Source organism: Lycorma delicatula, chromosome 1 (assembly GCF_047948215.1).
Source record: "Lycorma delicatula isolate Av1 chromosome 1, ASM4794821v1, whole genome shotgun sequence".
In the NCBI taxonomy this organism is placed as follows: Eukaryota; Metazoa; Arthropoda; class Insecta; order Hemiptera; family Fulgoridae; genus Lycorma; species Lycorma delicatula.
In genome coordinates this window covers 4,764,517-4,787,229 of record NC_134455.1, presented here as the reverse complement: position 1 = coordinate 4,787,229, position 22,713 = coordinate 4,764,517, and the positions used below count along the sequence as shown (strand labels likewise).

The 22,713-nt window shown below is 31.0% G+C and overlaps 1 protein-coding gene across 1 annotated transcript; it reads left to right on the top strand.

Annotated features, from left to right (window-relative positions):
- The first annotated feature begins 7,943 nt into the window (after window positions 1-7,943).
- Window positions 7,944-21,840, top strand: LOC142317237 (SCAN domain-containing protein 3-like). The gene is made up of 4 exons (XM_075357111.1): window positions 7,944-8,129; window positions 19,694-20,459; window positions 20,541-20,775; window positions 21,741-21,840. The coding sequence occupies exons 1-4, from the start codon at window positions 7,944-7,946 to the stop codon at window positions 21,838-21,840; spliced, it is 1,287 nt and encodes a 428-aa protein (XP_075213226.1).
- Window positions 21,841-22,713: the final 873 nt, after the last annotated feature.

Sequence of the window (22,713 nt, the reverse complement as noted above, 5' to 3'; positions counted from 1 at the left end):
ATAATAACCAGTTTTATTTACGTTTTCTTCGTGGAAATAAATCATTTAGCCTTATTTTTTGCCGGAGTACAATGTTTCAGTGCGCAAGTAATAAATTAAAATGTGCTACGATATTAAAATGAATACGATATTCATTTAGATAAAGTACGTAGACATCTTACACTTACACCCTTTATAAGTAAAAGAAATTTATTTTAATTTACAATTTCATTTTTCCATATTATATAAGAAATTAAACTTTTTTTGTTATTTAAAATTAAGGTTATTTAAATGATACTTTGAGAAAATAAGTGCGGTAAGAAAAATAAATAGTATTCGTTTTGTTGGCCACATTGGGAAAAGCAGGTTTCTAAGTAAAAAATTTAAATAAACGTTTACTGTATGGATTCAGTCATATAAGTCATATAAGATTACAAAGAATTTTAGAATGGAATGTACATCAAGAGGGGAAACCTAATGTTGTATGAAGGAAGGAAGGATAATGCAGGATTGAGATGTGGTGCTGCATAAAAAAAGAGAATCATAAACCTTGTTACAACCAGGAAACAAGATAAATAATACCCTGACAAATGGTATTCGGATCTAAGGTAGTAGGAATTGAACTTCTGTAATTTAGGTGTAAGACAATGAATGATTCAACACAAGACGTTTTACTGTAATATATACGCGTATGTTATGATATTGCTGACAATTAATTTTTTTTTCTCTCAAGATAAATAATAATTGTTTGATTTTTAAAATACCAAGACATTGTCTCTGGATCGTACAGCACAAAGCAGAGGCTCGTCTGCAAAATCAGATTATACAGGAGACGATCCGTAATGGTCACACACAGTTAAAAATGCGACCTTCCTGCTTACCCTAAACGACAAATCATTGCTAACCCCATGTGCCCAGATCTGAAAAATAAATGAGTCTAAATTTGCCTATTGAAAGGGTGAACGTTTTGAAGTTACTTCCATATCATTGAAAGCTAACAGATACCTATGTTTCTGGATAAGCTAGTCAGATTTGGTACCCGGATATTTTGCTCTCAATACACCCAAATCACGGCTCCTAGAATATGTATCTCTGCATGAAACTGGACTCCAGTTGGGACAATATAACTTTACTATGTTATCTAAATACTTATTTTTGATTCATTTATTACCGTCTTATATTTTCTAGTTTCTGTATCCCAGATATACTTTAAGCTTGAATACTATGACTGCTGTTGGGTGTAGTCTGACATACAGAAATTTATTTCAACCATACGAGACTAGGACAGGGTAGTAAATGTTCATATTTTATTTTTTATTTTTTTTTTTTTTTAAGTTTTAAGGGGCATCGACTACTTTGGTCATTAGCCCCATCCCAAAAAATAAAAAAAAGGTTCAATTATTCACATACTTATGAATCAAAAATGTTAAAAAATTTACGTTCTTCTAACTTCGAATCCAGAATATTACTTTCTAGGCTTTCCTTTCGACCATCCTTTCTTCCGTTTCTCCATTATTCTAACGGCCTCAACCTCTGATGACAGCGTATCTGAAGCCTCAGACATGGCATCGTCTTCCTCTCTTTCGGATGCCAGTGACGTTCTGCGGCTGAAGTCAGTTGATGAAAGTTTCGTCGGTGCTGTTAGCATCTTTGCTAGGGAATCTAAACTAATAAGCGATGCAGTCTCCGCGGCGGATGAGCTGGACTCTATCTCTACTACAGTACTGGGTCCAGCTGAAACATATGCTCTCACCGAAGCTGATCTTTGCGCTTTTGGAGGCTCTATTGGTACAAGTTATATATTCTCTACGTCTGGTGGTTTCTCAATAATAACTTGAACCTCCATTTCCGTAGATTCAGATTTTCTTGTCACAATTTCTTTAAGCTTGTGACTAGACGACGGAGTGATCCGTTTCTCTTTGCTAGATAAGTCAAGATTTTTTATTCTTACTTCAGTTGGTGGCTTAGTAATCGCAGGTTTAGCTGGTGATTTAAACCGTGCTGGTGCGTCTCTCATGTAAACGGCGTCAGACGGAGAGTGAGCCTTCTCATGTTTAGTTTGTTCCATCCGATGAGTCGACTCAATCTTTGAATCAATGATTCTTTCAATCATCGTCGCAAGAATTGGAGCCATGGTGTTAAGCAACTGCTCCACATTAATTTTAGATGTGGAAGGGGCAGCCGCTGCTTCTGCGTAAGAAGTCAATGGTCGTGGTGTACGTTGATTAACAATCTTCTTCGCTTCAGGATAACTGACCTTCTGAAGCGTTTTAACTTCCTGAATCGCTGTTTCTAATTTATATGTAGGGCAGTTTCTTGAACGACATTTGTGTTGCCCTTTACAGTTAACGCAGGTTGGAGGGTCTTTACATGGGTCGCCCTCATGTGTTTTTTCTCCACATATGCATATTTCCTGCGCTTCACATCTAGCTGCTGTGTGTCCGAATCGTTTACACTTAAAACATCTCATCAGCTGCGGAATAAATGCTCGTACATCAAGCCGATGGATGCCAGCTCGTACCTTTTCAGGAAGGTTCGGCCTATTAAATGTTAAAACATGCGAGGCCGAAGGAACAACTTCACCATTTCTTCGCATGGTTAGTCGGCGACACCGAGTCACTCCCTGACTCGACATTTCTTGTACAATTTCTTCTTCTGTACAATTAAGAAGATCGCGACAAACAACAACTCCTCTGGATGAGTTCAGTGTGCTATGCGGTTGGACAGAAACCGCAAATTCACCGATCTTCATGGACCAACAGCACAATTTGTAATTTCTCTTGCGATTAAGAATGGACTAACTTTTTGGAAGTTTCCATTCTCCTTTGTAATAATTAAAAATCTTGGCTTAGGTACACTATAGCCAAATAAGGTTTTACGTAAGTCTTTACTGATTCTATCAGCATCATTCTTGATTTTGTCACACACTTTGTTCTTTTTCCTCTTCGCTTGTGGCGAATCGGAGGATTCTAAACGAGGGTGTTTACGTGCACCCTCTGCCACGTTTGATTGTTCAATATTCATGAACGGTTGATCCATTCTGTAGCAAGGCTAGCCGCCGGGGTCCACCCCCACCCCAGGGCTACTAACCTTGGAGGTCTGATCCGGTACTCCGGTGGAACAGGCATATGTCCTGGCAGAGAGCGGATGCGCAAGTCTCTGCACTGACTGCAGGCTCCTACTCACCGAAGCTTTCAGAGCTCCCATGCACCGACATACATGGGCACCATTGCTACATGCTTGCCATCGCAGGGGCATGTGGACAACGGAAGGGTCTCCGTTACACCTGAAATAACGTTGACTCTGGCCGCCACATCGCCAGCTCTAAGAGTGGTATGAGTCCATTTCCAGAATCGTTTATTATTCCATTTCCTGCAGGTAGCCGAAAAATCCAGTCCGTTTAGTGACCTGAAGTTGGAAACAGGTCAAACTTAAAAAAGCATAACCGAGGAATTTACTTGGAACCCCGTTAGCCACTATATGTAATGTACATAAGTACAGCTGTTGCCGCCCTGGACGTGGAACATAGATGTTGTGTTCCGGACGTGGGGATTATCTACCTCAGGGCAAAAAATTAATATTAAATTTCCAAAAAAGGCAGATAGTATTAATGTGTTGAAGTGTTAATGCGGTATCAATCTAGAATACAAATTATAGAAAAATGATATATCTGCTTCAGTACGTTACATCAAAACATATTTTCTACTCCGTAAAATAATTTTTGATCCTATTTTAATTTCTTTTTGAAGGAAACTTAACGATAAGTACATCCTTAGAAACATTTCAGCTAATATTTTACTTGATGATTATTTGAGTTAGAAAAATTCATTGTGAAATAACAGGTATTATTCTCAATCCATAATGCAAAGTTGGAAGTATTAGTTACATCACAATGAAAACTTTATTGTACGAGTATTACTATTATTAAGGAAAATACATCAAAACCACATCGTTATCAAAAAATAAGAATATAAATTTGTGCTTAAGAAATAAATCATATTTCTATTCATTTTTCCATTAGGTGTTATTACTAAACTGTCAACTAGTAAATAATCCCTACGAAATATTTACTACGGATACATTGGAATGAAATGGTTTCTCGTAACTTGCTACTTACTCGTACTTGACCGAGCCGAATATAGCATATTGCTCTCAGCGGTTTATGAAATCTAAAGGAATGTAGGTGATATTTAACCTTAAAAAATCTCTAACTCTTCATTCTCGGGACTACTACATACTAAACAACGTTAATTTAAAAGAAAGCCAAGTGACTAATGTCACTTGTTATATAATAACTGAGGCGATAATGTAAAACATCAAATAATTGAAATGTTTGTACTCGAATTAATTCATTATAAAAACTACGTCTATTCTGAAAGAGAACCTTATTCTTTTGCAGAAATAATATGTAAGCCTCAAAAAAATATCTTATTACACTTAGTAAAATTTATTTCAAAATAATTTATGCAAATTACCGTTATTATCGCTGATGCTATTATAAAGATGTTATTAGTTGCCTATGTTTTATTTTTATTTAAATAAGTAGAAAAATAAGATGGTGTTTAGTATAAATATTACCGGGCTGGTTTTTACTAGGGAAACATTGGAATGAAATGTTCCTTTAAAATTGTAGTTTTAAGACATCTTCATTCCCTCTTAGATTTTACACTTTAGTTAATATGTACACTCTTATAATAATGCATATTACACTTTTTGTAACACACACACATATATATATATATATATATGGTTATATATATATATATGGTATATATATATATAATATCTATAAATAAAAAAGCGGACCCGACAGACGTAGTCTTGAGGTGGTGGCACTGTTCTGTAATAAATGCACAACACATAAATATAAGTAACTTATTTAAGTTAAAATTAGCAGGAATGTGGAAGAAATTTCATTAATATGACAATTAGTATGAATATTATAAGTTTGTGATTGTTGTATTATTTTAATGGGTTTATTGATTAAGTATGTGTAGTATGGGTAATATTTATTTTCACTAAATATTGATATGTCTGATGAAAATTGAATTAAAAAATCGAAACGTCGTAAAATTAATAATTAGTGTAATTAATAAATTTTCATCCACATTACTGATAATTTTCACTTAAGATCATTCTAAAAAAGTACCTCCTACATTTTTTTTTTTTGTTTAATAATTTTGAAGTTTCATAACCATGTGATAGCTTAATTAATCAATTAATAAAACAAAGCACTGTAAAAAAAGCAAAGTAGTTAAAATTTCAGTAGAAATTTTTATCATATTTCTCATTCTTTATTTTAACATCTATTTTACCAAATTTTAGATAATTGTAAATTAAAAACAATCTTAGAAATTTTTAATAAAATTCATCAGCTACAAAAATTATAATTTCAATTTTTTAAATATACTTTACACTATAATTATTATAAGTAACTTTTATTTTTATTTTATAAATGTTATAATTTATTTTAAGAACTTACATTTTTATTTTCAAAGAGCCGTTGAATACTTCATAAGTTGCATAGAATCAAATGAGAACTGACAATTTAAATTTGTAGGTTAAGTTGATTGTTATTGAATGCACATTTATACATAATTAAAATTCATGAAAAATCATGTAAAATACTCACTTCAATACTGCATCTTACAAATTTACAGAATGTATATTTTTTAATTACACTTTAAAACGTTATTTCAATAAATAATAATATAATATAATATTCTCAATAAGCGTGCAATTCTAGCAGAATCGGCAATGCTTCGCTAACTCTAGATTTGAGTATACATACGGATTAAATGAACACAATTGAAAGTTTCATAAAACCTAAAAAAAGTGAACATTAGGAACTTCACAAAATTTAACCTTTCACAGAAAGTAAATAAATCCAAATGGCAAAACAACAGCACTACCTATCGGATTTAATTCACACCACTCTCTAATCACAGTATTCGGTGGAAAATAATTTTTTAACGAAAAGAGTTGTGACTGCAAAATCATTACAATTAATACTAAACATTAAGAAACTTACAAAACATTACAGAACTTCATAAAATTTAACCTTTCACTCTATAAAAGTCAGAAATCCAATTGTCAGAACAGCACTACCTATCCGATTTAATTCAAACTACTCTCTAAACACAGTAACCCGTTAAACATACGAATTTTAATGTAATAACGACACTAAGCTACGACGCAAGCAACTGATATGAGAAAAAGCAACAAAATAAAAATATTTCATAGAATCTGATTGCAGAACCAACTACTGGGCCTGACTGTTATGCCAGAAATTAAAAAAAATTCTAAAACGCGATCGCAGCGATGCCTACCAGATCCAGCTGTGAACTTTAGCCATCCCATTTAATAAACCTAACCTTAGCCTTTTATTTAATAAATAAATTTATTAAAAAAACATTTCTATCGTATCAAATTGTGAATTTAAATCATTCTCGAATCCCCTTGAACACACACAAAAAATTTCATCAAAATCGGTCCAGTCGTTTAGGAGGAGTTCAGTGACATACACAGGCACACAAGAAATATATATATAAAGATTCGACATAGTTCGAATTTTTTTTTTTTAATTTTGCAATAAAATGGACATTATCGTATTCATTCCTCCTCCTGGTTAAATCTCCCGGAATTTAATTTAATTAAATTTTAAATTATTTTTTTTACATTAGATTTAATATTCGTTAATCCTTTAAATCATCTTCGAATTCGTTTTATAAATAATCATTAGAATATTTACTAAGTAATTAATAACAAAAAAATCCAGTACTTATTCACGTCATGATATTGTTAGACAAACTTAAAATGCATGCAATTTTTAAATATTTTCTAAATACATACATAATTCTTTAAATTTATACATTTCACTTTTATAAAGAGAGATTTTTAGAATATTAAATTTGAACCTTTTATTTTGTTCTTTATTTTTTTTATTTTGTATCATTAGTACATAATTCAATACTCGAAAGTATTTTTTTAAAGCTATAATAAAGTAATTACAAAATAAAATATAAATTTTCAATTTTCATAAATATTCTGCTTTCAATAGCTTGACAAATTAAAGCTGTAAATTATTATTAAAAAAAAGGATATCTAAAACAACAATTTATTTTATGTTCACATGTACGTCCACGCACCCGCAAGCAAAGCACACATATTCATACGTTATAAAATACAGAATTATTCTCTAATCTAAAAAATTGAATTAAAATTCTGGATGAAAGGACTATTTAACAATATTACATGCAATTTAAACTGTAAATTCAATTAAAATCTATTAAAATCCAAAGATAAAATTATTTAAAAAAATTAAGGCTGTCCTTTAGATTTGCCAAAACATTGAACGTTAATAATAATAATAATAATAATAATAATAATAATAATAAGACAGTGACCGACCATTTCTGTTTCTGATCTTTATATTTTGTTGTTTTGGGTGTTATTTATTATTTACTTATATTAATGATAGATTATATTGTACATATATATACATTTTCTGGCGTTTTATGCCAACTTTAGTTGGTAAAACTATATATTTGCATAGTTTATTTACAACAACTGTTTGTTATTTCTTTTTTGCTGGCGTTGGAGGGTTATCCTGTTCGTTTCTTCTGATGTCCGATTTTGAGGATCCGAAAAGTGAAGAGGACTGCCGTCCGGTTTCGAGGGGAGCGGGAAGGCCGTTGCGGGGTTGTAGACCTCGCAAATGTTCGTCTCGTGACTCTGAGTCTGGTCTCTCAGTGAGAGGCACTGGTTTACCTTCTAGGAAGGGTCACCGCTCGAGCCTGTTGAAGGTGGTATCGGAGGATACCGGTCGGAAGACGCGTTGTAAGCGGAAGGAAGATAGGGTTACTCGGTTGGAAACCCGCCGGATTGCTGTAGCAGAGTACGCTGGTTCAGACTCTTCTTCGGGGGATGACAGTCCCGATCTCACGAACCGTTGTGTAGTTGAAATGGAAGAGTGTTTTGTGGTGGGAGGGAAATCTAGCCTTAAGCGACAAAAATCGCTGTCTCCGCCGGCAACGTCCTCGCCTGCCATCAAGCGGAGATCGTGTCCAGATGATGGTAGTTCTATGACTTTGACTGCTGAGTCCGGTGGTGATTCTGGTCCTGATCTCCAGAACTGTGGGATCCAGGAGGTGTGCCCGGAGCTGCTAACCACGGGATTTGCAACTGTCCTGGAAGATCTGTGTTCCCGAGCTGAGCTGTTGGATTCTCTCGTCAAACCGTGTTCTGAAGTTAAGCAGGATGTTAAGTCGACGTTTGCGGCCCTGGTTGGCTTGGTGCAGCGGGTTGGGCTGATTATTTGAACCGGTTGGCTGAATGAACTACCTCGAAAGACCGAAGCGACCGCGCAGGCAGAGGGGTCAGAGAATCAGAGGTTATGTAGCGGTTGTGGAGGCGACGGCAAGCTGAGTTGATGCGAATCTATGGAGGCTTGGAGTTCGATGACGGGTGGTCAAGGGAGGCCAGCTTCTGGAGGTGGGCGGCGAGGGCTCCTCGGAGTCGTCGTTCGTCGATCGCCTCCTGGGGACGCCTTCCGATCACACGGATTCGGATAGTGGAGTGCCTGGGTGAACATGCAGGGGCTGTACATACCATATGGCTTAGATCCGGCCCCTGCATGGTAGAAGGGAAGGTTTTTTAGCGTGTGAGAGCCCCGCACTGCCGTCAGTACGGGCCTGACGGCGGCTGGCAGAGCTTTTTTCTCCGCTACGGAAAGAAAAAAATAATAAAATAATAATAATATTAGTAGTAGTAGTAGTAGTAGTAATAAAGTACAAAACTATATGAATGCTTTAAAACAAAATGGCCTATGTACTGTAATTCTTGAAATAATATAACCTTGGTATTAAAAATGATTTTTTTCTAAATTGTTTTGAGTGGTGGTAGGAGATATTCGAAGAATTTTACGGTCAAACGCCCTTCTCTACGTAAACTTAGAATCTAAAAAAATATATAAAATAGTATTTTATGGATACTGAAAGTAAAGAGAATGCGTTTATTTATGGCACTGTTTACTGTGTTATTCCCTTCAAGACCATTTAATTTTCCAGAAGATATTTACGTAAGTATTTGAAATAAAGTAATCTGAAATAAAAATAAATTTTATAGCCTACAGTTTATCGCTGAATTTCCTATCTAATCCGTAAATTTACAGTTATATGTAGGAAATAATATAAACTGATTAGAACTATAGAATTTTAAGTTTTACGTCGGCATTCGTACATTTTTTAAATATTTTATTCCTATGGTTACTAGTTCTTATTGATAAAAAGGAGAGAAATACACGAAAATAAGTTGAAAAATATTTTTTATAACTGTTTAAAGGTAGTATTGATTTAACTTTCGGCCTTTCAGATTGTTTATTAAAATCCATTATGAACATGTAATTAACAAAAGTTTTGTTAACGAAAAGGGTTTTCAACATAGTTGAAAATTAAAAAAATCCTAATAGAGATTTTGTAAGATATTGTTTCTACCGTTTTTTGAATCCATTAAATTGCATTTTACATTAAATTCCAAAAAATAATGCCTGTAAAAATGAATACAATAGTTCTACTTTTAAATGTTTTAATATACAGTCGAGGGTTATGATGATTTCTTCATAACATTTGTAGTAAGATCGGTGTTTATATAATTCGAAAGAAAACCACTTCCCTTTGAGCTAGTAACTTAATCAGATTCAGTTTACTTATATTAATTGTAAAAAGATATGATGAAGAAAGAAAAATTATATGCGTACATAGAGGACAATTTCGATGAAATTTTTTATTAGATAATTGGACATTATATATTCTGACACGATATTCTACAAATATAATAATCTTGCCAAAAATACGATCCTCTTGACTCCTAGAAATTACCTTGAAATTAAAAAAAAAGGGTTATTAATTAAGAAAATGATTAAAACCTATTTTAGCCGGACACCCCTAACTAAATACTTCTAAGCTGGGGATTCTCTTAGAAGGGTGCTTAATTTTAGAAAGCCAGATTTTTTTTATTGTATTTCCACATTTAGTACAAAATTAAAAGTAATTTATAACTAAAAGGAATATTGATAAGTTGAAATTTTAATTTCATGGTCTTTTGAGAACCTTATCTCAAATGTTAATATCGGGGCCCTTTACACCCCGTAAGTGTTTGTGATTGTCCTTGTCTTTTATGTCTTAATGTATATTGTGAAGTTAGTGTTTTTTAAATAAAATGTAAGGGCCCTTTACACCCTTAGATATGACGATCCTGATGGAGATAATAATTTCTTTTAAAGAATGTGACGAGGGCTAATGACCTTAGCAGACGATGCCCATAAAAATTCAAAACCACAACAACAATAATTATTTCCTTAAAAATTCTGTTCAAAACAGTTTCTAAATTCCAAGAAGACATGCAGTACGTGTAGTGCCATTCGGCAAACGTGATATTAATAATTATCAATATATAAGAATATATTTTTTTATTATTAGTAACAAAGAAAAACCAGACTAATACATTTAAAGTTCTAACACCAGAGGCAGTTAAATCAGCTTTTTCCTCAGTAGATTTGGTTCTGATACAATATAATGTAGAAACAGTCTCATGGTAGTGAGGACAGAGCTGATTGCCTACTCTTAAAAAAGTATGCAATCGATTTTTTGAGTTGTAAGCTATAAAATTATTTCCTTTAAAATTTTTAACTTTACACTTAATAGTAAAAAAAGCAATTTTACTATCCCATTTTCGATTATCAAAATTAAAGGTTTATATTATTCAGGGAACGTAAAAATATCGTTCTGCTCAACCAAAATTTTAAATCATTACGTGAATCATATTTTAGTAATGTAGTTAAAACCTGAACCCAAAGAGTAGGGAAATCCGGGTAACATTTTAACGGAGTATATTAAAAAAAAAAAGTACTTCTAGCTCATTCTTCATTCATACTCATTATAGGTTTCCTGACCACGTGAGCCTGTGAAACTGGAAATTTCTAGGGGTTTCTAAAGAAGTTCTAAGCACAGACTAGGAAATTTATTTGCAGCTTACTTGTCTGAATATTGATAACTCAACAGCCAGAATTAAAAATTCAGAAATTGAGCGTTATGATCGGTTTTACATATTATGTAGTGGATAACTTTACAACCACGAAAACCTTTAGGAGTTGAATTTTGTCGTCACAAAATGGTCATTTGTAATTTATCTATGTTACTTTTTCAGTGGACTGAATAAAATGTATTTTACTCATATGGTATGTACTTAAAAAAAAATTAGAGTTTCAAAATAGGATTTTGCCGAATTGACAAATGCGATATACGATTTCCTTTCTTATCAAAATAAATTCTAAAGTAAATTTTTAAGGTAAATCCACTTACATCTTAAGCTTCTCGTTGAAAAATATTTTTAGATGGTTTAACTCTTTAAATGTAAGAGTTTTGTAGCTAGACTGATGTACATCCCAATCCTCGTATGCGAAGACATCGACACTTTGTGACGATTCCGGTCGCCCCCACCGTTCCTAGCCCTGATAAAATTTAACAGAGGGTGTGTTTTTGACCTTCTAAATAAATACATCATTACAATACAAGAAAAATCCAAGCAGAGCAACCAACACAGATATTTTACAGTTACAGAAATAAAATTTTCCCCAATTATTTAAGTTTTTATTTGCAATAATTTATGATATCTTTAACCATGAAAAAATGTTTGTGAAATAAAAATTATAAATATCAAGGTATTGTTTTTTTTCAATCAGGGTTAGTTATGAAACTTGGAAAATGTGTAAAAATAGTTAAGTAAAAAAGTAAATTGATCATCAAAAACTGACCATTAAGTATTGTTTCATTTTCCAATTGCTTCAAACTTTATTTTTAATTAATTCCATAGAAATTCTATCTTTAATCTGTATTACATTATCTACCCATTAGATAAGTTCATTGTATCAACGCTGATCAGCAATCATTACAATTATTTTTGGAAATTTGAATGTAGTATAATTTTTAGGGGTTCATTTAAAGGCAGTGTTTAAAAATCGAGTTGCCCGTAACTGAAAGGTGACAAATAATTTACAGCACCTCAAATTCAAACTTGTATGAATGAAAATTTGACAAAAAGACAAACAAAAACCTCTGTGTTTTCAATTTAACGAAGGTTTTATTATTTTAAAAATATATTTTTTTACTATATACAATGTTAAAATTCCACATTATGCTGTTTATAATTATAACTTAAAAAAATTATAATTCAATTTCACGGTAGGTATACATTTTTCATATACTTTTAAATTCAAGAAGAAACATTATGTACCTACCTATAAATACTTTTTAATATTGTGCAAATATCTTTTATTTGGACAACTTTCAATGTAATATTTTAATTTGCATATGTTACTCAGACTGTTATCTTGATTCCATAATTTTACTTTCATAAAATGTTAGATCTACACATAATAAATGTTAGGAACTATCATGCAAGTAGAAAAGAATTACATGAACGAGTATCTGGAAACTGTACATAATTAGTTGTCTGAAATTTGGAACAGATATTTCAATTTTTACTACTTACTGTTTGTTTTCAACAGAATTATTATATTTAGGAACGTTAAAAATGAGAACTAAGAAATAAAACAAAGAATAGAGGATGCTTAGCTGATTCTATGTACCGATCAATATGTACAGGTAGATAAGAATTTATACGAATAAATAAAGGTCACCTTTTAAAATCATAAATTTATCCCTCATAAGAAAGGAAAATTATTATTATTACGTATAAAATGGGTACACAATTACGTTTTCAATCAATTATATGTCATGTCAAACAAATCTTTATCAAACTGACATTATATTTTGATTAACATATTTATAAGATAAATATTATTATTACTATTATAGATTTTTATATATGTATATAAACTCCATAATCGTTGAACGAGGGTCCTCGAAAAATGTCTTCAACATATCTAATGATTTTGCATCATTAGTGGCAGTTTTTGCTCTCCAGGTGCGAGAATGATTTCTTAGAGTATCGTTTCTTCAAATCATTTTATTGCCATGATCACTGTTGATTTACTTATTGGTTCTCTGTTCTGACATTTATTATTAAATAAATCACATACCTCTTGTAAAGCCTATATAGTATCGCCGCAACAATACATCAACAGGTTTATTCTTTCGATTTCACTCAAACGATGCATTGTTGTTATCTGATAAAGGTAATGAATAAACGAAGATTATATTTACTCTAGAGAACAAAGAAACCATCTAAATTTAATTCTCCAATACTTAATTAATTTAAAGACAATCAGATACTGTACTTGTATGTTGAAGTAAGAAGCCAAAATGAGAAGTTAATAATGTTGTAACGTAATAAAAATTAAATTATTTTAATGTAACAACTGATTTAATTTACTACTCTACATTTGTAATATATTTTTTAAATTTCAAAATGTTTTAATCGTTTAACTTTTCAATATTTTTTTTTAAGGATATTATTATACCATTAGGACCAAAACATTTAACTTATATTTAAAATTATATATTGTGAATGCTGTTGTTATAATCGCTTGGATCAATAATACTAAATTAACTGTTTATACAGTTTGTTATTGGATGTAATTATGAAGGAAATACGAAATAAAAACCTTACTACTGGGCGTTTTATCTCGTTTTATTACTACCGTGATTTTTCCTTTTTTGCACCTTTGATTGCTTGAAACTCGAAAACGAAGGCATTTATCAAAAAATGGTATTTCTTTTCGTTTTTCTTTTTAACTCTTAAATAAAAATCACGTGCCATATGTCCATCTTCCTTTTTAGAAAACTAAGTTTACTTCAATGTGTGGGATCCATGACGGCGGAAAGTTCTTCAAAAACACCATAAGAGGTAATTTTGTACCTGTGTAGATTTCCACTTGCTTCTACTCCCTAGCATCCCTCAGTTTGAAATATGCAGCCTTTTTCATACTTTAATATCGGCTTGTAAATTTGAAAAAAAAATGTATTCTTTATTTTTTTCAGAAAATACACATAAGAAAACTAGGAATTAATTGAAAAATAAAAAGAAGGAAATCTAAAAACATTTATACCGAATGGATGAAACAAATTGTTTCTCCCGTACTTCTTAAAGTAAACGAGCTGAATTTTTAATTTGATTTTTATGTGTGAAAATCTTGTTTTTTATAGATATTAAAATATGTTTTGTTCGTAATTTAATGATAAAAACACAGGGAATACAGCGAAATAAAGAGATACATGTCCATTATGTTCGATGTACTCAGCAGTAATGGATAATTCTATTCCTACGACCAATCCGGCTCCTAAAAAGTTTTAAACCAGTAATTTTTTTATATATTTTTGATTCAAGAAAAAATTACTGATGAGCGAATCTTTATAAATTCATACTTAAATTAGTCGTTTACGTAACTCTAGCTGATCTCTTTTTACATTTATTTTTGTAGAAGATTTAATCTCTTGATCTATATATTTTATATACATAGAATGGGTTACGCTCAACTTTACTGATTTGCTTTATATACGCTGTGTATTTTTTTTATTGATTAATTATACGTTTTAGCTTTATGAGTAAATCTTTTTTTATTTCATTTTGATGAAAACGTATTTATGAACACCGATTATTTATGAAGAAAAAAAAGCTAAAATAATTTTTCAACTTCAGTTGAAACTTGCTCATTTTCATACATTTTATATGACATGTATAAAGATACTTTAGCGTTTCCCAGTCACTTAATAAAAGAAAAAACTTAGCGACGGTTTAATTAAAATATACTGGGGTCAACCATACGGGTGTAACGTAATGGAGACACCGAGTAGCAGAACGATTCAGTAAGGCAAGGGGAATTTAAGGGGTATGTTGGATAGGTCACATGTTGAACTCGACCCCTCCTCATACAGGAGGAATTAATGAATTATTCAGCATCCCCCATTAAAGCTATCGGGGTAAGCAGTGCTTCTATCTATCGTCACATTATATATATATATATATATATATGTATGTATACAGAGCAGTAGGCTATACAAAGTACCACCGGCCATTAGTAAAATGTAGAAAACTAATCCTCTTTCAAACCGGCAATTTTTTTTAAACCCTCTTGTATATTATAATCGAGAGAGATAAGCTTAATACTTTACCGACGAAGAATCAAACTCGCTGTTATTAGAATGAATATCATAGTTAATAAAGTTACAAGCTTCGTTCTCCTCTGACCTATTATATTAATTAAAATAATTAGTCTTAAAAAGTTTCTAAATTAATAACTTATTTAGTTTAAAGAAAGTAAATAAATAAAACCCGATTAAAAATTGTATATTTAAGTTTTAAAGTACATAATTTTTTTTGACGTAGTCGATGAGTATTTTTTCTGAAAATAATCTTGGTTAAAATCTAAACTTCGCTTTAGTTTTACCTATAACTTTTTTAATACTTGTAAAATATCTAGTAAAATTGTAAGAATCTAGAAAAAAAATTCTATTACGAAAATCTATGATAAGAAGGCTTAGATTCAACTATGTAGATGGGAATTACAAAAAAAAAAAGTGAAGTCTAATTTAGGTGAGTGAGGAGTGAAGCAGAAAAGTAAACCAAATTTCAGCCGTTGCGATTAAAAGGTAAAACAAACTAACTTCTTTTGTTGCTTTCAGCTGAATACTTGCTATTCTCATCAGAAGAAATGTAGGAAGTACAAAGCGTTCAAGTTTTCTTCCCTAACAAATTATATTGATTCTGAATTTCCGAATGGTTTAAACCGGCTTTATTTCCTCTTAAAATTTCGACACACTTTATATTTATTTATTTAATTAAATGCTGAAACCGAATTATATATATCCACTAAAGGTCAATTCGTTTATTGTAGAGACATAGGCTATTAAACTAGGTTGAACTTCTCATGAGGAGATTTTATTGGAATTCGGTTAACGACAAAAACAATGAGTTACTGCAGAATTTTCATCTTTATAATTTTTTTCGTTTTCTTACGGATCTAGTTTATACTAGCTATAAACACATCTTACTGAGTTTTGAACGAAGTAGAATCGGAAAGAATAAAATGAATTTTATAAATTCATTTTAACTTTTAGTAATTATATTAATTTTTTTAAAGATGATCTATTCTCAAATTTATAAAAAAAATTACGGCTTTCATTTTTATTTCTTTAAATTTTACGGCGTAAATGGCAATTAAAATTGCCATATACGCCGTAAAATTTAAGCCATTGATGCTGGAAATTTTATTTCCTCCTTTTCCCTCTTTATTTGTAAAAAAATAAAATGAATCGACAATCTTAACCATGTCTTTTTACTGATTTTTTTTTAAATTTTTATTTTAATTATTTTAATTTTATTTTAAATTAAAGAAATAAAACTCAATTTTATTTTGAGACTCACCCTGTATAACATAATTTTAATTTAGTTCCATTACAAGATATGTTTATCATTATAACGTGTCTCCGTATAAGATTAAGTTTATATTTATTTCTCTAACGTTTTCACACACACACACACACGAGTATATATATATATATATATACTGTTTAAACAAGAATAAATGCTCTGCAAGTTTTGCATAGTTCAAATAATTTTATTTTTTAAGTTACCTGAATTGCTTAAATTAATATCTTTCTATTTCGTTGATAAAGCTTAAATATTTAATTTTTTTTTATAATAACTATATCCCGTTATCTTATTATATATATATATATATATATATATATATACATATATATATATGAGATGGGTGGAATATATTGAAGAGTTATACGGAGGAAATGAATTAGAAAACGGTGTTATAGAGGAAGAAGAGGAAGTTGAGGAGGATGAAATGGGAGATACAATACTGAGATCTGAATTTAAGAGAGCATTAAACGATTTAAATGGCAGAAAGGCTCCTGAAATAGACGGAATACCTGTAAAAATACTGCGCAGTGCAGGTGAGGAAGCGATTGATAGATTATACAAACTGGTGTGTAATATTTATGAAAATGGGGAATTTCCATCAGACTTCAAAAAAAGTGTTATAGTTATGATACCAAAGAAAGCAGGAGCAGATAAATGTGAAGAATACAGAACAATTAGTTTAACTAGTCATGCATCAAAAATCTTAAGTAGAAGTTTATACATAAGAATTGAGAGGAGAGTGGAAGAAGTGTTAGGAGAAGACCAATTTGGTTTCAGGAAAAGTATAGGGACAAGGGAAGCAATTTTAGGCCTCAGATTAATAGTAGAAGGAAGATTAAAGAAAAACAAACCAACATACTTGGCGTTTATAGACCTAGAAAAGGCTTTCGATAACGTAGACTGGAATAAAATGTTCAGCATTTTAAAAAAATTAGGGTTCAAATACAGAGATAGAAGAACAATTGCTAACATGTACAGGAACCAAACAGCAACAATAACAATTGAAGAACATAAGAAAGAAGCCGTAATAAGAAAGGGAGTCCGACAAGGATGTTCCCTATCGCCGTTACTTTTTAATCTTTACATGGAACTAGCAGTTAATGATGTTAAAGAACAATTTAGATGCGGAGTAACAGTACAAGCTGAAAACATAAAGATGCTACGATTTGCTGATGATATAGTAATTCTAGCCGAGAGTAAAAAGTATTTAGAAGAAACAATGAACGGCATAGATGAAGTGTCTACGCAAAAACTATCGCATGAAAATAAACAAGAACAAAACAAAAGTAATGAAATGTAGTAGAAATAACAAAGATGGACCACTGAATGTGAAAATAGGAGGAGAAAAGATTATGGAGGTAGAAGAATTTTGTTATTTGGGAAGTAAAATTACTAAAGATGGACGAAGCAGGAGCGATATAATATGCCGAATAGCACAAGCTAAACGAGCCTTCAGTATGAAATATAATTTGTTTGCATCAAAAATGAATTTAAATGTCAGGAAAAGATTTTTGAAAGTGTATGTTTGGAGTGTCGCTTTATATGGAAGTGAAACTTGGACGAACGGAGTATCTGAGAAGAAAAGATTAGAAGCTTTTGAAATGCGGTGCTATAGGAGAATGTTAAAAATCAGATGGGTGGATAAAGTGACAAATGAAGAGGTATTGCGGCAAATAGATGAAGAAAGAAGCATTTGGAAAAATATATTTAAAAGAAGAGACAGACTTATAGGCCACATACTAAGGCATCCTGGAATAGTCGCTTTAATATTGGAAGGACAGGTTGAAGGGAAAAATTGTGTAGGCAGGCCACGTTTGGAGTATGTAAAACAAATTGTTGGGGATGTAGGATGTTGAGGGTATACTGAAATGAAACAACTAGCACTAGATAGGGAATCTTGGAGAGCTGCATCAAACCAATCAAATGACTGAAGACAAAAAAAAAAATATATATATATTTGATTTCAATCACATTTTCACTCCCCTAATAATGTTCCAACTCCCTTATTATATAGTACCTCGGATTTCAAATGAAAGGCGTTGCATAGAGAAACTAAAAGTGAAAAGTTCTTGATCCTTCAACTCCTTTCCTTGTAAAAGATATTATATAAACTTCAGGATTTAATAGATTTTATTGCTATGCTTAGTCTATTTTACCCTAAGAAGGCCGTGATTCGTTGCGCAAATTTGGGTCTTTCGAATCAATATTATGAATCAAAATTTAATAATAATTTTAGTGATAGCATTGTGAAAATAATCTTAAATTCCTTTCATTAGTCTTAATTTTATGATTATATCATAGTAAATTTTGTAACTGAAAATAAATACAAAATTTTATATTTTCCATTAGATCAAACTTTCACAAAAAAATTCATAGCGGTTCCCGCACGAGTTTTTATTTTTAAAAGTAAATCGGCAGATAGGCTACTTATTCAGATATCATTAAATAAACTAGTAACTTTCAACCGAGGGGTTGGCGGGGTGACCGAAACCGTCACTTGGAGGATGTCTTCCCCTAACGGGTCAGGATGCTCAAGAACAGTGATTCTCAACCCCTGTGCCGCGGCACTTTTGTGTGCCGCCAAATTTTAAAAGTGTGCCGCCAAATTTTGTAAATATATAATAATGTTAATATTAAAAAATTATTTTAAAAAAATAAAAATATATTTAACATGAATATATATTTAAATCCACAAAAAAAAATTATTTTATTATTTACTTTGCAAGGCCTTTTTTCTTAGTGCCGAATTGTGATGAAGTGGCATGCATTGCAATAGGAATTGTCTTCAGTTGGCGCACGCTTGTCATTTCTGCGTATAAACGTGTTGTTTTAGTGATAGTTGGAATTTACAAGGTGTTGCATAGTAGTTACTGCACCTTTTATTTCGTTAAAATTAGCAAACGTTATTATTCGGTTTATTATTAATTAATTTGCATATAGTTTCAAATTATAAATTTGTAAACTTATTAACTTTGCAGTACACATATCCATTGATTTACAACGTTTCCTTTTTGTTTTTATCGCACTCTACGAAATACTACTGTGATTGAATACGTTCTCTATGTACACATCTCTCAAAAAATCCCGAGCTTATGTGCTGAATTGCTGCACGCATACAGTGTCCGCATTTATTCACATAAAATTTAATTTTTATTTACGGAAAATTGTATTTGAGTGAAAGTTATACGATTTCAGAAAGGTTAAATTTTCCATATTCATAAATTACAAGTTATCGCATCATTTTGATAATTATAAATTCAAATGTTATATTTGAACCATTTTTTTTTAAATTTTCGACAATATTTTTTTTTTATATTTTCAGAACCTTCTAAAAATGGACAAATGGATAAAAAGAAAAAAGTGTAATGATGAAAATAGAGATAATGATGACGTTCACGACCAAGTTAATGAACCAACCCCCGAAACAAGTAAATATACACCTTTCTCAAAAAAGTACGTTGTCCCTCGGAAATATAATGATGATTTTTTAAAATTTGGATTTACCTCGTCAATGGAAAATGACATAGTTGTTCCCGAGTGTGTAATATGCGGTTTTAAATTATCAAACAGTGCTACGGTTCCTAGCAAACTTCAACGTCACTCGGTGACTAACCATCCTTCGCTTTCAACAAAAGAGAAAAGCTACTTTGAAAGTTATTTATCATCAAAACTTAAGCAAGGAAAAAATTTAAAAAAACAATTATGTGTGTCTGAAAAGGCTCAAGTCGCTTCTTATGAAATCGCTGAATTGATTGCAGTAAAATTAAAGCCTCATAATTTGGCAGAAGAAATTATATTACCTGCGTGTCGTAAAATTGTTAAAACAATGATCGGTGGATCTGCTGATATTGAAATTTCCAAAATACCCCTTTCAAATGATACAATACATCGCAGGATAAAAGACTTGTCTGAAAATATTGAGCAGAATACTGCAAAAACTCTTGCAAATTCGAATTTTGCTATACAAATAGATGAAACAACCGATATTACAGGAAATTCTCAATTAATTGCATTTGTTAGGTTTATTCACGAAAATGATATTATTAATCAATTTTTATGTTGTCGAGAGTTATCTGATTTTACAACCGGTAAACATATTTTTAATGTAATCAATTCATATTTAGAAGAAATTAAAGTTTCTTGGAAGACATGTATTGGAATTTGCATAGATGGTGCTCCAGCTATGGCTGGACATATAAAAGGATTTGTTGCACGTGTTAAAGAATTAAATGAAAATATATTAGTTACCCGTTGTTTTTTGCATCGAGAAGCACTTGTAACAAAATGTTTGCCATCAGATTTAAAAATAGTTCTGGAACAATGTGTAAAAATGGTTAATTATATCAAATCTAGACCATTAAAAAGTAGATTATTTAAAGAATTATGCCAAGCAATGGAAGCCAAGTACGAATCTTTATTACTCCATACAGAAGTAAGATGGTTGTCCAGAGGAAAAGTTTTATCTCGTGTTCTGAAATTAAAAGATGAAATGAAAATTTTTTTTGAACAAAATAAAAATCATGAATTTGTAAAACTGTTGGAAGATAAAATACGTTGCACTAAACTGGCTTACTTATCAGACATTTTTGTTATTTTTAACAACATCAATTCAAGTATGCAAGGGCCTAATGAAAATATCTTAAACTCAACCGATAAGCTGGTGGGACTCAAAAAACAAATAACTTTATAGAAAAATAAAGCTCAAGAAGGCAATTTAGAAAAGTTTGAGTCGGTCCCTAAAGACAGTTATAAAACAATTAAAGTAATTGTTCTTGATCATTTGACAGCGTTAGTGGAGAGAATTGTTCATTATTTCCCAAAATTAGATATTAAGAAGTTTGATCGGGTTCGTAATCCATTTCTCATTACGGACACTTCTGTATTTGACTTAACTTTGAATGAAGAGGAAGAACTTATTTTGCTTTCCAGTAATCGAGATTTAATTTTAAAACATTCAGAAGAATCGATTAATTCATTTTGGATTAACATCAGATGCGAGTATCCAATCATGGCCAAAAAAGCTTTATACATTTTATTACAATTTTCCACATCTTATTTGTGTGAATTCGGATTTTTGAGCATTAGCCAACATTAAAACTAAAAAAAGATCAAGATTGTTAAATGTAGAAGACGATATGAGAGTAGCATTGTCATTTTTACGACCAAATATAAATGAAATTATCAAAAAACATCAAGTTCAAATTTCGCATTAAAAATATTTTAATTATTAGCTTTTAATTTAATCACGTAATAAAGTTTAGTTATTTTGTAGTATGTATTAGTTTAATTTGCATATTTAACAATTTGTCATAAACTATATTTATTCAGTGTGTTGTAATAAGACAATAGTTTTTATTTTTTTCTTTAAGTGCCGCCAAATTTCGAAATCGTTTAAAATGTGCCGCAGCAGAAAAAAGGTTGAGAACCACTACTCTAGAACTACAGAACCTTGGTCATCAAACACGTTAAACATAAATTATAACAGTAGAATTAGTTTCCGTAAAATTATGCCAAACCCTTCTTTTATCCTACTAGTACAGTTCGTACTTTTCCTTTTTGATAATAGAAAAGAGCAACCAAGAATGATAAAAACCTTTTAGCAGATATGGTAATTCTTAAAAAAGATTGTTACGACTTCCAGTAGTGTCAAAACTAAACTGAAGAATGACAGTAAGGCGTTTTTCTTTGTTCAACATTAGCACTCATTATAAATCCCATTCATTTGTAAGTTATTTATATACATGTATTATCTATTTTCCACTTCATTAATTATTTTATCTATTAACTGATTATAAGAAACAGGTTATAAAAAAACTGTCTTCCTGTATACAAATTAATTTTCAAAGTTATTAGTTTTTTAATATCAGTTTCTGTTTTGCATCAGCCGTTAACACATCGAGTCAAAACGGCAGAATGAATACTTTTTAAAAATCCAGTCGTTTGATTTTCTTAGGCTAGCAAGGAACTTCTAAATTTTTTAACCAGAAAATTAAAAAAAATTAAACTACTTGATATGCTCATTACAATTATATGAACTATACGCAATACAGAGCTTGGTATATTGTTAGGTATTTTATTATTCATGATCATCATAATCATTGCTTACTACTGGAGTTTTTAATAGTGCAGTAATATTACAACCTGATATTATTTTGATATTTAAAAACTTTCAAAGAAATTTGGAATATAATAATACAAATTTATACAATCCTGAGAGAAGTCTTAGAATACGAGTATACGAGTAAGTTGGTTGTAATCTTTACATTAATTTTTATTTTTTTAATGTAGTTTACATATTTTCAAAAAGAAGATTTCACGTTTATTGATTTAAACTGCTTTTAT

Coding starts and splice junctions, on each gene's coding strand:
- LOC142317237 (XM_075357111.1), top strand. CDS start 7,944: ATGGAAGAGTGTTTTGTGGTGGGAGGGAAATCTAGCCTTAAGCGACAA. Junction 8,130..19,693: donor AGAACTGTGGGATCCAGGAG/GTGTGCCCGGAG, acceptor TTATATTTTCAG/AACCTTCTAAAAATGGACAA. Junction 20,460..20,540: donor GTTATCTGATTTTACAACCG/GTAAACATATTT, acceptor GAATTTGCATAG/ATGGTGCTCCAGCTATGGCT.